At 45.1% G+C, this 15,550-nt stretch overlaps 1 protein-coding gene across 1 annotated transcript in view; it reads left to right on the top strand.

Annotated features, from left to right (window-relative positions):
• Nucleotides 1-15,550, top strand: part of prex1 (phosphatidylinositol-3,4,5-trisphosphate-dependent Rac exchange factor 1) — a 242,446-nt gene that overhangs the window by 212,414 nt on the left and 14,482 nt on the right. Inside the window, exons 32-35 of the mRNA XM_086005396.1 lie at nt 708-925; nt 2,016-2,118; nt 12,825-12,968; nt 13,585-13,690. Coding sequence (XP_085861522.1) covers nt 708-925; nt 2,016-2,118; nt 12,825-12,968; nt 13,585-13,690 — 571 coding nt within the window. The remainder of the gene's footprint in view (nt 1-707; nt 926-2,015; nt 2,119-12,824; nt 12,969-13,584; nt 13,691-15,550) is intronic.

Below are 15,550 nucleotides of genomic sequence, written 5' to 3'. Positions count from 1 at the left end.
GGTAGTGCCCCCTGACTTACTGCCGGACGCTATGTCCGACGGGGTCAGGGGGTCCTACCTGCGGCCGGGGTGGCGCTATTTAAAGGCGCAGTGCCGGGTGGCCATTTTTGTCGCTGGTTGCCTGCCAGCACCTGCCTCCGCTCCCGTCCCCGGCCTCCTGACCAGCCTCCCCCACCGCGGCGTGCCGGCTGCGCTCCATGAGCCCAGCGCTTCTCTTGAATGCCGGGCTCTTTTGCCGGCACTCCCGATCCCCGGGGACCCAGCTGGGCCCCGGGTCGCGCTAGGGGAGGAAGGCCCGCAATACCGTGGCACGTAGCGCCGCGATATTCCCTCCGAGCCCCAAGCGGGAGGCGGGGTACTCGGTAGCGCCCTGCTTCCCTCTTGGGGCGCTACCACTCAATTTTGGCCAAGGGGATGCTAATTTTTCCGGGGCGCTAAACCCGGCTAAGTTAACGCCCCAAAAGGGGCGCGACTCAATTGTTCGCCCTAATTCTCTTTCTCTTGGTAGTGTGTGTGTGGTGTGTATCTTGCTCTCTCTTCACAAACACCATTGTAAGACCACGAGCTGAGGTATAATTGCAGCCTAAGTTGTGTTCGATTCTTGTACTTCAACAAAAAAAATCACCAAACACATTAACTGTTCAGTGCAGCACTAATTTTGACTACTATTCCTGACTCCTGAGTTTCTACTCCTCTTCTCTCAACAGACCTGGAGTTACAAATACGCCGAGATGTCCTCTTTTGCCAAAGCCTTGTAGCGGCCATCTGTACCTTTTCTGAGCAGCTGCTGGCTGCTTTGAATCACCGGTATAACAACAATGGAGAATATGAAGAGGAGAGCAAAGAGGCCAGCAAGAAGTGGCTTGAGCAGATAGCTGTTACTGGGGTCCTTCTCAACTTTCAGTCACTGCTTTCTCCAAATGTAGTAAGTAAACGTGCATAAATTTACAGATTATCATGTTATGTCTACTGGACCATACAGAATCCATGCTCCATGGGGTTCAGGGAATTACCCCAATTTATTTAGTGAGAGAACCTAAATAATTCATGATTGAAGTTTCAAGCGAGCTATAAAAGTTTTACAAATGGAATAAACATTAATTGATTTTTGTTGCTTGTGTATTTTTGCATTGGGGAATGCAACTGTGTCGGCAAATTTTGAGACTTTTCAAGTTAACATTTCAAATGGAATTTTGTATTTTTTAACTCCTTTGTGTCATTAGGTATCTAATGGCTGGAATTCCTGTGGTCACTAATTTTAGTGGAAAAGATGCGTGTTCAACTATTGTTTATGTCACTCTTCTAGTAAAATTGGAGCAAACTGGAATCTCCTGTCCACATTGTGCTGACAGCTTATTTTTTGGCCTCGGTCTGGAGCATTCATGTAGTATCCCTAAAAGTGTTTTTGACTCTGACTGACTTCCTCTAGAAAGGAGATTGATTTTCCTCTTTGCATGTGTGAACCCCAGTGCCCGCTCTGCATAACAATGCCTGTACCTCCTTGCAACCCTGCCCCGGGTTTGTTTGACTTGCTGGGATCTCAACCCCTGCTGGGTGCATTTACTTCAAATGTTCTGATGCAAAGAGTTACTGTTTCAAAAATGTACCTTGATAGAGGCAGAAGTGAAGTGTGCTGGCAGCTCAAATGGAAAGGCCAGAATAAGCTTTCAAGCCTAATTACGATATGCTGTCGATAGATAAGTGAGATTGAATCCCAGAAGTCACTATTCCATTCATGGAATGCAAGATTCCTTCCCCCTCCCCCACTTCCTTTCCTCCCCCCTCCTCCATCCCCCTGTGCACGATCTTTTTATAACAGTGTAAAGGATACCTTTTATGTTGCCTGATTTATGTTAAAGTAAGATAACATACAGGAGGGATTCATTTGAAGCAGTTGACTGATGGATGCACAGGCCAACTGCATTATTGGCTTCTCTTGTTTCTGCAGTCTGGATATTACTTGCTGCTTATTTCTGTAAAGCGGAACTAATAATTACTGTTTCACTTCTGCACAGAAAGATGAGCGCATCATGCTGGAAGACACCAAGGTCGCCTTGTTGGATCTGGATAACGTAACATTCTATTTCAGACAGCTGGAGCATGAATACCCAGTAGCAAGTAAGGATTTCACACACTATTATCTGGAGAATATTAACCAACGTTTATGGTCAATACTGAAATTGCTTTCAAAGAAAGGTGAAGCTCTGCAGCAATAATTATGAACCAAAATAAAACCATAACCAGAAGAGGTTTTGTTTCAAGCACATTGTGCTTCTTGAAGTTAATTTGCCTTATCCTTTCTAACCATCTGTATACCTTTTTAAGAATCAAGTATTTAGAAGATAATGTGATGCAGTAGGTTAGGTGCTGTTTTTACATGTATGCAACATAGGTTCCAACCCTGTCCAAACTGATGGGATGAACCTCTCGTGCTGGCTTTGGGAGTTGTTTGTGATACGAGTTTGGGTAGCCTTGATGCAATTTGTAGTGCAAATAGGTGAGGCTGCTTAACTGACAGTTGCGCTCAAAGAGGCTAAAGGTTGTGGAAAAATATTGCTTTGGTGCAATAGTAGTCGCCCATCTGAGGTTGGGGCTGAGACACATTGTTAGTGCAGGGGAGGGAGAACTACACTCTGCATCTAAACCGTGCTGTACCTGACTTGAGAGTGCTTCATCCTGACATAGGGCACTTCAAATGGAAATGGGTATGTAATAGTTGGGATTCGGGGGAAGACCCCCAGAGAAAGAGAACTAGTTGGGAAAGGGGAGTGGCAGGAGCTGTAGGTGCTTTTGCATTAGAGTCATAGAGTCATAGAGTTTTACAGCACAGAAAGAGGCCCTTCGGCCCATCGTGTCTGCGCCGCCCATCCATCCCTGTCCAGTCTAATCCCATTTTCCAGCATTTGGTCCATAGCCTTGTATGCAATGGCATTTCAAGTGCTCATCCAAATGCTTCTTGAATGTTGTGAGGGTTCCTGCCTCCACCACCCTTTCAGGCATTGAGTTCCACATTCCAACCACCCTCTGGGTGAAAAAGTTCCTCCTCAAATCCCCTCTAAATCTCCTGCCCCTTACCCTGAATCTATGCCCCCTTGTTATTGACCCCCCCACTAAGGGGAAAAGTTCCTCTTTATCTACCCTATCTATGCCCCTCATTATTTTGTACACCTCAATCAGGTCCCCCCTCAGCCTTCTCTGCTCCAAGGAAAACAACTCCAGCCTGTCCAGCCTCTCTTCATAGCTGAGGCGCTCCATCCCAGGTAACATCCTGGTGAATCTTCTCTGCACCCTCTCCAAAGCAATCACATCCTTCCTATAGTGAGGCGACCAGAACTGCACACAGTACTCCAGCTGTGGCCTCACCAGCGTTTTGTACAGCTCCATCATAACCTCCCTGCTCTTATATTCTATGCCTCGGCTAATGAAGGCAAGTATCCCATATGCCTTTTTAACCACCTTATCTACCTGCTCCGCTGCCTTCAGGGATCTATGTACATGTACACCAAGGTCCCTCTGACCCTCTGTACTTCCTAGGGTCCTACCACTCATTGTGTATTCCCTTGCCTTATTTGTCCGTCCAAAATGCATCACCTCGCACTTTTCAGGGTTAAATTCCATTTGCCACTTTTCCGCCCATCTGACCAACCCGTTTATATCGTCCTGTAGCCGGAGGCTTTCCTCCTCGCAATTTACCACCCCACCAATTTTCGTGTCATCTGCGAACTTACTGATCATACCTTTTACATTCTCATCCAAATCATTTATGTAGATCACAAACAATAAGGGACCCAGCACCGATCCCTGAGGTACCCCACTGGACACAGGCTTCCAGTCACAAAAGCAACCTTCGACCATCACCCTCTGCCTCCTGCCACTCAGCCAGTTTAGGATCCAATGCGCCAAGGCACCCTGGATCCCATGGGCTCTTACCTTCTTGACCAGTCTCCTATGTGGGACTTTGTCAAAAGCTTTACTGAAGTCCATGTAAACCACATCCACAGCATTTCCCTCATCCACCCCACTAGTCACCCCCTCGAAAAATTCGGGAGGAATGTATAGTGGCTGGGGTGGGGGGAGGTGGTAGATGGGTGGTGGGGGCGAGTGGGGTGGGAAAGGGTGGGCCTAGGTAGTTCTTTATTCAGAACGGGGAAACGGTCAGACGAGGCATCCTAACTTGTACTTCACGTCTCTGACCAGCCAGTTGCATAGCAGAAAAAATGCTAAAAGCCTAGGAACTGGTCAGAAACTCTCGACCATGGAATTTTGTGTAGATACATGAAGAAATGCAAAACCATAAAGGATGGGGGAGAGGTGGGGGGGGGAGGTGGTGAATGCTTATACAAACAGCTGTTGGCGTATCTGTACACGTGATCAGAAGTAGTAAATATAAAGATAGGTTTTGGAATTGTGCAAACTCTCATCAGCAGGTCTCCATCACAGAATTGTTCATTCTATTTCATGCTTTTCTACAATTTTTCCGCCACTCTGAATATGAGCATCCTATCATTAGAATGAACCTGAAGCTGTTTTGCAGGTTTAACTTTTTTTTGAAGTGTAAAAGTTAGTGTTGCCTATTGAGATTCTTTATTTAAAAAAATGGTATCACTCTCTGGTGCACATAGTTGGTTTGTCTAGATCCTTTTAAAATCATCTATTAAATGCTTTAGTCCAATTTTCCTGCCACTGAGTCATATGAATAATTTCAGCCATTTTTGACATGATAAATAATCATTTTATTAAAGACCCTTGTGAATTAACTGGAACAATAGGTGCTGACTTCTGTGAAACAATGAGGGGGCGCATGTGCAGTCAAACTTGATGTTGCAAATGGATGGATCTGATTCAGTGGCAACACATTAAAATCTGTGGATTCAAATGTGTGTTTGAAAGAGCCATGGTATCTGATGGGACAGGATCCTGGATTATGGGCAATTTGAATCTGCCGACTTAACTAGCTGTAGAGACAGACCAGAGAATCAACAAACAGCATTATTCGATGAGGCTGACTCAATAAGTGCTTCCACATTCAGTTTATTATTAGGATCTCCAGACATTTTTACATAACTGTGCATGCCAAGTCATGTTGGGAGAAAGTAAGAATTAATATCAGTAGACCCCAAAATGTCTTTTTTTTCCTGGCTTGTGTCTTGCATCTTGATTATTGTGTAGGCCAAACTGTTGAAGTTAAAGAGAAAAGTTCTAAAGTTACACAATTTGTTACCAATAATGAGTTTTACACTCAACACTTCAGGAAAAAATACATTTCTTTTAGAATTTCTGTTTGGTTGAAATACTAATAGATCTGTAGGGCACTGTTCTGGGGCATGTTCATTGTGTAATTCAGTTGCTGAAATGGAAGTTTTCAACAATGGGCATTTGCTTATTTTTGAAGATTTATATGTCAACTGCATATTATACTGGTTTGAAATATCTCTTTAATTTTCCCCCTGTTTATGACTACATTCCACAATGAAAACTGACAAAGCTGAATCGTTTTCATTACTAAATTCGAAGCTCTGGACTAATGCGGCAGGATAGTGTTTAGTTGAATCTATTATTGGTGTACAATTAAACCAAGAATTAAAAATCTAGTACAGTTTTACTTAATTATGAACTAGAGGAGTGAACCCACTTACATTTAGATTATACGCGCTGTAGCAATCTGCCTTGTCCAAAAGACAATTATATGTCCCAGATTTTGCTGGAGCGAGGCATCTTGTGGCATGCCCAGTTAGGTGGACTTGTTCGTTTCTGGAAGTGCGAGGTGAAAATGATGCAATGAGGGCAACTGGGCATCTAGGACCTTGGTGAATAAGGGACAAACAGTGTATCTTCTTAACCAATGAGATTAAAGGATTGAGAAATAAACAGAGGAAGGACTGAGGAGGAAGGTGAATTAGAGTAGATGGATTCAATGTCAAATCAGGCACAGAAAGAATTTGAGAGGGAAATAAAGGTTGGATTAAGAGAGAGTGGAAAAAAAAAGACCGAAAGGAAAAGTAAAAAAAGTAAACATTTCACTTTTTTAAAATTTCAACAATAATTCACAACCTGAAGGTATGAGACTCCATATTTTAATTGTTCACTTTCTGTGAAAGAGAGGTTGATTAGCAATCATTTACAATTACTATGTCATTAAAAGAGCTGTTAATTACTAGACTTAACTTTCTGTGGTGAGTTTAATGGCCAATTAATTTGCAAATGCAGCAACTTCATAAAATCAACATGGCGATTTGCAAATCACGGTATCTCTTCCTTGCCACAAGTAGGTGACCAATTTGCACATTAACAGTGTGTGTTCATATGCCGTTATTTTTTCTGCAAATTCTGGGAATTATATTTCTCAAAATAGTGTGCACGCATTAAATAATATACAATCAATGTACGTGCCAACCATGGCCTAGATTTTCCCCTCAGTGGCGAAGGAATGGCTTTGTGTTCATCTCGCATACAGTTGCCCACAGACATTTTGCGGGCATGTCGGCGGAGATTTCTACTAATCCAGCGTCTGTTTTAATGTGGCGCCCTCTACAGGGGATCTGTGGTGCCTTGTGAGCAGGAAAAACAGCAGCAAGGCTCTTCAACCACATTGAAATATCCTCATTGAGACACGGAGACTGCAAGCGAGGAAGTAAAAAAACCACGAAATATAAATTACATTTAAATCATTGTACAGGAAGCCAAATAAAGATTGGGACATAGAGGGGGAGGGTACATGGAGGTGGCAGTATCTCTGTGGAAGAGTGGAGCATTGGAATGGGGTACAGTGCCTCTGAACTGCAGTGGGTATAATGCTCTTGTGAATTGGGTTGGGAGGGTTGAAGGAGAGACTGTGAATATTGAGGTAACTTTTGTGGAAATAATCTGGGTGAAAATTCAAAAGCCACTTTTTTCGTCTATGTAGATTAAAGATCTGTTAATAGTGAAAAATAAAGGTGCTTAAAATTAACCTGATGCATCATTTTTAATGTAGAATGTTTTGCCTTCGACATTTGATTCTCCCTTCAGGTTTTTATGTACTTGGTTTTTTATTTCCTCCAAAGTAAGTGGAGGCAACTTGTGTATACCTATAACTTAAATTACAAAACCCACATTATACACATGTTGTCGGCTTGTAATTCGAGCCATTCTTGGGGTATCAGTTTTTTGGGGGCTATGTTGGCTTTTTTCAAATTGTTGATCAGCTTTTGCTAGTTTTCTCAGTTCATATATATGAATCAAGCTGGTGAGTCGGTTGATTCATGCCAGAAAATATTGTGCTTGTGTGCATTGCGCGTATGTCACCTGTGTTTTGGTCAGGATGGGGTTATTGCCTGCATTTTTAGCTAGTTAAATAAGCAGATTTAAATTTTCCCTGCTCCATGGATGCTGTCCACAGCAAGTTTAAGCAACAAGCTCAGCCCAACATTGGCAAGGGCATTGTACTCCATGGGGGTGCATTGCTTGTAATGTAGTATCGAAGCCTATTGGCTTATATTCGCTAGACTTTAGAAGAATGAGAGGGGATCTCATTGAAACTTACAAAATTCTAACAAGACTAGACAGACTAGATGCAGGAAGGCTGTTCCCGATGGCGGGGGAGTCCAGAACCAGGGGTCACAGTCTAAGGATAAGGGGTAGGCCACTTCGGACTGAGATGAGGAGGAATTTCTTCACCCAGAGAGTGGTGAACCTGTGGAATTCTCTACCACAAAAGGCAGTTGAGGCCAATTCATTAAATATATTCAAGAAGGAGTTAGATATATTTCTTAAGGCTAAGGGGATCAAGGGATATGGGGAGAAAGCAGGGACAGGCTACTGAATTTGGATGATCAGCCATGATCGCATTGAATGGCAGAGCAGGCTCGAGGGGCCGAATGGCCTACTCCTGCTCCTATCTTCTATGTACCATAAAATAGACTGTCCTGAAATGTAACCTCATTGCTTCTGGAAATGGCAAAATGGCAGTAGTACTGGATAAGTCGAGATCTGTATGTAAAACATCTAATTTTAGCAAATAAATGGAAGGCCTCTTTCCCAAAGCTTAAAAGCTGCAATCCTTTGGCATTTAAATTCTTCTGCAGTTTATATTCTCCACACATCATTCGACTGAGCTGTTGCTGGACTTTCCATTCCGGGAGGAAAAACACCATGTTTGGGATAAACTTCCCTTTAAGGTTTTAAAGGCATGATAATGTCATCCTACCAGGTGGACACCCCATTTGACGTCCGTCTACCCTTATCCAAATAAACTACCCTCCAACTCTGAGGACCCAGTTCCCACATGGCAGCTGTCCTTCATTCCGCCAGCACAATTCACACCCCATCTAGAGCCATCCTTTGTTCCTTAAACTGTCCCATTACCACCTCCTCTCGCCTTGAATATCTCTCTATGTCATAGAAACATAGAAAATAGGAGCAGGAGTAGGCCATTCGGCCCCTCGAGCCTGCTCTGCCATTCAATGCGATCATGGCTGATCATCCAAATTCAGTACCCGGTCCCTGCTTTCTCCCCATACCCCTTGATCCCTTTAGCCTTAAGAAATATATCTAACTCCTTCTTGAATATATTTAATGTATTGGCCTCTACTGCCTTCTGTGGTAGAGAATTCCACAGGTTCACCACTCTCTGAGTGAAGAAATTCCTCCTCATTTCTGTCCTAAATGGCCTACCCCTTATCCTTAGACTGTGACCCCTGGTTCTGGACTCCCTGACCATCGGGAACATCCTTCCTGCATCTAGTCTGTCCAGTCCTGTCAGAATTTTGTAAGTTTCAATGAGATCCCCTCTCATTCTTCTAAACTCCAGCGAGTACAAGCCCAATCGACCCAATCTCTCCTCATACGTCATTCCTGCCATCCCAGGTATCAGCCTGGTGAATCTTCGCTGAACTCCTTCCACGGCAAGAACATCCTTCCTCAGATAAGGCGACCAAAACTGTACACAATACTCAAAATGTGGTCTCACCAAGGCCCTGTACAACTGCAGCAAGGCATCCTTGTTCCTGTACTCAAACCCTCTCGCTACGAAGGCCAACATACCATTTGCCTTCTTAACCGCCTGCTGCACCTGCATGCTTACCTTCAGCGACTGGTGCACAAGGACACCCAGGTCTCGTTGCACTTCCCCTTCTCCCAATCTATTGCCATTCAGAGAATAATCTGCCTTCCTGTTTTTGCCACCAAGTGGATAACCTCACATTTATCCACGTTATATTGCATCTGCCATGCTTTTGCCCAATCACCCAACCTGTCCAAATCATCCTGTAGTTTCTCAGCATCCTCCTCACAGCACACACGCCCACCCAGCTTTGTGTCGTCTGCAATGTATCTTTGTGTTGTCTCTCTCTGTCTCTTAATCTCTCCTGCTTTCTATCCTATCACTGACCTTCCCTTTTGTTCTTTCATCCCCTCCCCCTTTTCCCAGCCCCTAAACCTGCTTTCCATTTCCTACTTTTTTCCAGTTTTGACGAAAGGTCATCGACCTGAAACGTTAACTCTTTCTCTCTCCACAGATGCTGCCCTGGCCTGCTGAGTTTTTCCAGCGTTTTCTGTTGTTATTTTAGATTTCCAGCATCCACAGTATTTTGCTACCACCTTTTCCCAGTGTCTGATTCAAATTAATGTTCCTCCATTTAGTATGTGCCTTTTTTATTTCACCAACTCACCGAGCCACCTCTATTACCTTTTTCAATTATATCTGCTCTATTTTCTGTTCATTTATCCTTTTATAAAAAAAAATCCTCAATCAACAAGTATTTTTATTGGAACAAGATGTAATTATATATATATATAACTCTGTCTGTCTGTCTCTACAATCAAAAGTTATAGAGCGTACCTACACATAGGTTATATCAAAAGAAAGCTTATCATTAGGGGACTCTAATAGGAGTATTTACTTTTTGGTCAGACAAAAATTGTTCAGACAGTATACAAAAAAGGTTCAAAAAACGGCAACATTCCGCTCATTAGCGTTGAGTGACGTGATGGTTGACCAATCGTACAGGGGATTAACCTGATGGTTGACCAATCGGTGCATTACGGGGGGCGTTTCATTGCATGTGTGGACGGGCCTAATCCTTCTGAGCTGAGGTGAGTGGCAGCCATCTTGATTCCTAACTCTTGATTTATTTTTCCCACTTTGTGTGTGTGTGGAAGGGACTTTGGGAGCGAGTTGAGGTGGGGAAGGATTTCCCCGGGGCCCGGGCCCCTCTCTCAGCTTGTAGCCCCTCGGGGGTGGGGGGGAAGAAGGTTTTCCCCGGTGCCCGGGCACCTCTCTCCGCCTGTGGCCGCTCAGGAGGGCGGGGGAGGAGGGTTACCCCGGCAACCGGGCCCGGGCCCCCCTCACAGCCTGTAGCCGCTCGGGAGGGGGGGGGGGGAGAGGGAGAGAGGGAGGGAGGAGGGTTACCCTGGCAACCGGCGGCGCCTCACTCTTTCCCCCCCAGTCTGTCTCTCTCTCCCCCGCACAGCCCGGGGGAAGAGGGAAGCGAGCAGGTGAGCGGCGGCGTCTCTCTCTCTTTTCCCTCCCCCCGCCCCCCCCCCCCCCCCCCCCCCCCCTCACACCACCGCAGCAAAAGGTGTTCGTCTGCCGCCCGGCCAACCGGGTCCAAAGGCCTGCCACATTAACAATGAGGAACCCCGGGCTCGCTTCGGAGCAATGGGCACCCGGCCTCCTGATGTCGGACTGACTCCGTTCTGGTACCAGAAAGGAGGGAGAGACAGGGGGAGGGAGGGAGGGAGAGGGGTGAAGAGAGGGGCAGGGAGGGAGGGAGAGAGAGTAAAGCAGGGAGAGAGGGGGTGAGGGAGGTAAGGAGGGAGGGAGAGCTCGCCGCCTTCCTTCCTTCCTTCGCAGGGGTCCATCGGGCCAGGCCTGAGGCGCTCCTTCCCCCCCTCGCTCTCTCTCTCTCCAGGCTAATCCCGAACTAAATCCAGCAGTCAGTCTCTCTCTCTCTCTCTCTCTCTCTCTCTCTTCCAACAACAACATGCCCTCAAAAAAACCCTCGGCACTGCCGGGCACTCCAGCTGGTTCAAATATAAACTGATGGATTTAGCTGGCTACAGTAAGTCTGTCCACCTCGGGCTTTTGAAGTCTTGTGCTCAATGCCCATTAGGGTTTTCTCATGCTGATGGGCACAATCCTAGTCTGCAATGCCTGACTGCAATTTATAAAATCTCAAAGTTAGGTTTACTGTGTAATTGGAGGAATCCTTTAAGATGTCTTCAGTCTATGATTAGCAGAAGGTGGATGAAAGGTTCAGGGTAAAAGGATAACTTTCAGAGAGCAGTTACTGGTGCAATGTGCTAAATGGCCTCCATCTGTGCTGTTAAATTCTATTATCTAAATTCTCATCCATCTTAACCATACCTTCTCATTGAACACTCGCCCATTCCTGATGTAGTAAGAAAACTACAAACTGCATTTGGACAACAAGCTGCTATCGATGCTGTGGACTCTCTCTGGTTTAATGTGTGACCCAAGGGGACCTTTATGGCTTCTTGGCTATCGCTTTCAGGGTCCTCTGTTGAGTTGCAGGAATGATTACGAGACCTTCCCTTCAGTGTGAAATGTTTGGCAATTAAGTTGGTGAATTACTCATTCTACAATTGTGACTAACAAAAGAGCCAGAGGTGAGATGAGAATCTTTTTCACAGCGAATTATGATCTGGAATGCACTGCCTGGAAAGGTGGTGGAGCCAGATTCAATAGTAACTTTCAAAAGAGAACTGGATAAATACTTGAAGGGGAAAAAATTGTAGGGCTATGGGGATAGAGCAGGGGAATGGGATTAATTGGATAGCTCTTTTAAAGAGCTGGCACAGGCACGATGGGCCAAATGGCTGCCTTCTGTGCTATAAGATTCCATTCATCTGATGTGATCTCAACTTTGAACCAGCAGATTCTTGATATTAAATTTCTCTCTGGAAGACTGCAGTGCTTGCTCTGCTCTGGCTCCTGCTCTGTGATTGACTTGTGCCTGAATCTAACAATCACCTTTAACTCATCTGGTATCCTAATTGAGTGTTTTATGAATGCATGCTTTATTCCTGCCCACACTTGAGCTGAATAAAACTGATTCTAGTTTTTAATCTACCTCCCCATAATTCCAATATGGAGCAGCAATTGCTATTCGTTAATGATGTTTGGCATTTTATGCATATTGTACCAGTAGAAAATATAATCATCATCTGTTTTGTGTTTCTCAGACTCTGGACAGGCTGATAACCAAACTTTAGGCTCACTAGTGGCAAGTGAATTGCTTTACGCACTGCTGTATTACACCCATTACTGTACTTCATTAGCAGGAACCTATCGGGACCTGTGAGGCTTCATTTTATCTGGGATTCCATTAATAAGGCTTATATAGAATGTATTTTTCACATGGCTATTTGGATTTGCCTGAACACTTTTTTTCAGAACACTTGATTGGGCTGGCGATGCTTTCTCTTGTCGGCATTCTCTGTAGAAAGGGTGCCTACCTGGCAGAGTATTTTGCTTTCTTCTTGGGAGCAACCAATACACTATGCGCCCTCCCTTCCTTCCCAGCAGACTTTGAAAAATACATTCTAGTTATTTTCTTTTATTCCTAGTCAAAATGAACTGCAGCCTTTGTGGTGGACTTGCATTTATACAGGGTGAGGATATGTAAGGGTTCACCAGCCAATTGTGATAATTGAGCCTTTAAAGCTTTAAAGATGTCATACTTCACATTAATTTTCTTTGTGTACCATCACCTAGCACTAGGTTGCTCCAGTGGTGTATGGGGGAAGATTCAGCAAGATACGTAATCTTACTTTGGAATGTGATGCCAAAACACAAAGTGATGATTTTGATTTTATTTTTGCAGACAACCCCATCACTTATCACATAGATGGAAGCCGGCAAGCACTGAAAGTTATTTTTTACCTTGAAAGTCATAACTTTGCAGAGTTGCCTTCTAAGTTTCAGAATGGTGGAAGTTTAAAGCTACACACGGTGCTGTTCACTCAAGGTATAATTGCTTTCCTTTAAACTTTGCCATTTTCCTTGTAAGTCTAAAATAAAATGCGAAAGACTGTTACTAGTCTTATTTGTAACATTTCACACATTTTGCTTCACCTAAACTCTTGTGTGTATGTATGAAGTGCTTAACCTTATTGGAAATTTTCTATTGTAATATGTTTTTCTCTGAATGATCAACCATTGCACTTGTATTGTAATCTGTCACAGCTTCTCCAGTGGGCTTCTCTATAAACCATCAATTTAAGCTGCAATAGAATACTAACTAATACAGAAGTTGCTTCAAACCAAGTTGGCCTGTTGCCAGATTGACTAAAACATTACTTGCTGTAAAGAGCAAACTTGTGCTTGGTAACAATTTGCATCCATCAGGACATTGTAAGGAATTGAGTAAAACAAATCAGAATTTTTAAAAAATCAGAAAAAATTTAGATTCATGATTCAACTATTGCTCTCTGGTGTAGTTGTATGCAGAACGATTGCTCTTTGCTGTCATTCCATGAAGACTTGCTTCCTGCTCATAATTGGCGGTTTTGTGTGGTGACTATTTCAGGCAGCCACAGCAAGGTTCTAGATTAAGGTTGTAATAATTCTGTTTTTCTCTGTAGCTCTTGAGGGCCAATGTTCTCCAGATAATGTGTCAGCAGAAGAATTTCAGCAGCAGATTAATTCAACCTCTCTTGAAAAAGTGAAATATTATTATCGAAAACTCAGGTAAGCTAATTACTTGCTGAATGAATTTAGAAAAAAGTAGCAATTTGTAACCTTTTTGTTATTTGGAAGATCCTCCCTTAAGGGAGTATTCTGGTCCGGTCAAAGATTCAGTCCGGTCTACCCCAAGATCCCATGGTGAAGGGGCCAGGTTTGTGTAAACTCTGATTTGCATTTAATCCTTCTGGTAGATCAGCATACATTAACATTCTGGAAGAATCGCTGTTGGATGAAGATTGGACACTTCTCTTCCACTTCACACACACACAAACTTAACTTTCTTTGCAATTAAATAAACAAGATTCAAAGTGGTTGGAAATGATACTTAGTGGTGTGGTTTAGTGTCTGGCATCAGACCTATCCCTCGCTTGAATTCCAACCTTGGTAGGCAAGTGATGCGCTATCAATTACTCATAAAAGACTGAGAGTTAAGAGAGTAACTAAAGGCTTTTATTAACAAAAGAATGAAGGTCTGCCTCGAGTGGTCGACCGGTCCAGAATACAAAGGGGGCTGGGGAGCAGTCACCTTTATACTAGGACTTGTGGGAGGAGTCAGCCGAGGCATGTCCAGGCATGTACACAGTGGAATACAAACAGTGGTTTACCACATTCACCCCTTGTTTAAAATTGAGTCCGGCGGGGTGAAGTGTATTAAAAGTTAGTGTATTGGAGTCTCTCCGGAGGTCTTGTCTGCCGCTGTGATCGGCGTGGCGACGGCAGGGGTAGTGGAGCTTCCGGCGTCGAGTCCCGCGTAGGCTGTGGCACAGGCGTGTCGTCCTCGTAGATGTCGAGCGGGTCGCTGGGCCGAGGCCTGCCGTCTGCTGGGGCTGGATATCGGATCGTGGGGGGGGGGTGGTAGTGAGTAGTGGGTTACTGCGGCCCCCGAGGGTGCAAGGTCTCTTATGGAGACTGTGTCCTCCCGCCCGTCCGGGTATGCAGTGTAAGCATACTGGGGGTTGGCGTGGAGGAGGTCGACCCTCTCGACCAGGGGGTCCGTTTTATGGGTCCTCACGTGCCTTCTCAGTAGGACCGGCCCTGGGGACGTCAGCCATGGCAGTAGCGATGTCCCCGATGTGGACTTCCTTGGGAAGACAAACATTTTCTCATGAGGGGTGGCGTTAGTGGCAGTGCAGAGCAGTGACCGAATAGAGTGGAGTGCATCGGGGAGCACATCCTGCCAGCGGGAGGTTGGAAGGCCCCTAGACTTTAAGGCTAGCAGGGCGGCCTTCCAAACTGTCGCATTTTCTCTTTCCACCTGTCCGTTCCCCCGGGGGTTGTAACTGGTGGTCCTGCTTGTGGCAATACCCCTAGTTAGCAGGTACTGACGGAGTTCGTCGCTCATAAACGATGAGCCCCGGTCGCTATGGATATAGCTGGGGAAACCGAACAGGGTGAAGAGGTCGTTCAGACATTTAATGACCGTGGCACTGGTCATGTCCGGGCAGGGGATGGCGAACGGGAAACGGGAGTACTCATCAATAATATTGAGGAAGTACACATTGCGGTCGGAGGAGGGGAGAGGCCCTTTAAAATCAACGCTCAGGCGCTCGAAGGGGCAAGTGGCTTTTATCAGGTGGGCCCTGTCTGGTCTATAAAAGTGCGGTTTGCACTCAGCGCAGACTTGGCAGTTCCTGGTCATGGTCCTGACCTCCTCAATAGAGTAAGGCAGGTTGCGGGCCTTGATGAAGTGGAAGAACCTGGTGACCCCCGGGTGGCAGAGGTCATTGTGGAGGGCCCGCAGTCTATCGATCTGCGCGCTGGCGCAGGTGCCACGCGATAGCGCATCCGGGGGTTCATTGAGCTTCCCGGGCCGGTACAAGATCTCGTAATTGTAGGTGGAAAGTTCGATTCTCCACCTCAAGA

The sequence above is a fragment of the Somniosus microcephalus genome, chromosome 13 (genome assembly GCF_052327205.1).
Source record: "Somniosus microcephalus isolate GS21.2 chromosome 13, FLI_Smic_1.0, whole genome shotgun sequence".
NCBI lineage: Eukaryota > Metazoa > Chordata > Chondrichthyes > Squaliformes > Somniosidae > Somniosus > Somniosus microcephalus.
The sequence above is the reverse complement of the archived record's forward strand: the minus strand, read 5'-3'. Positions and strand labels throughout refer to the sequence as shown.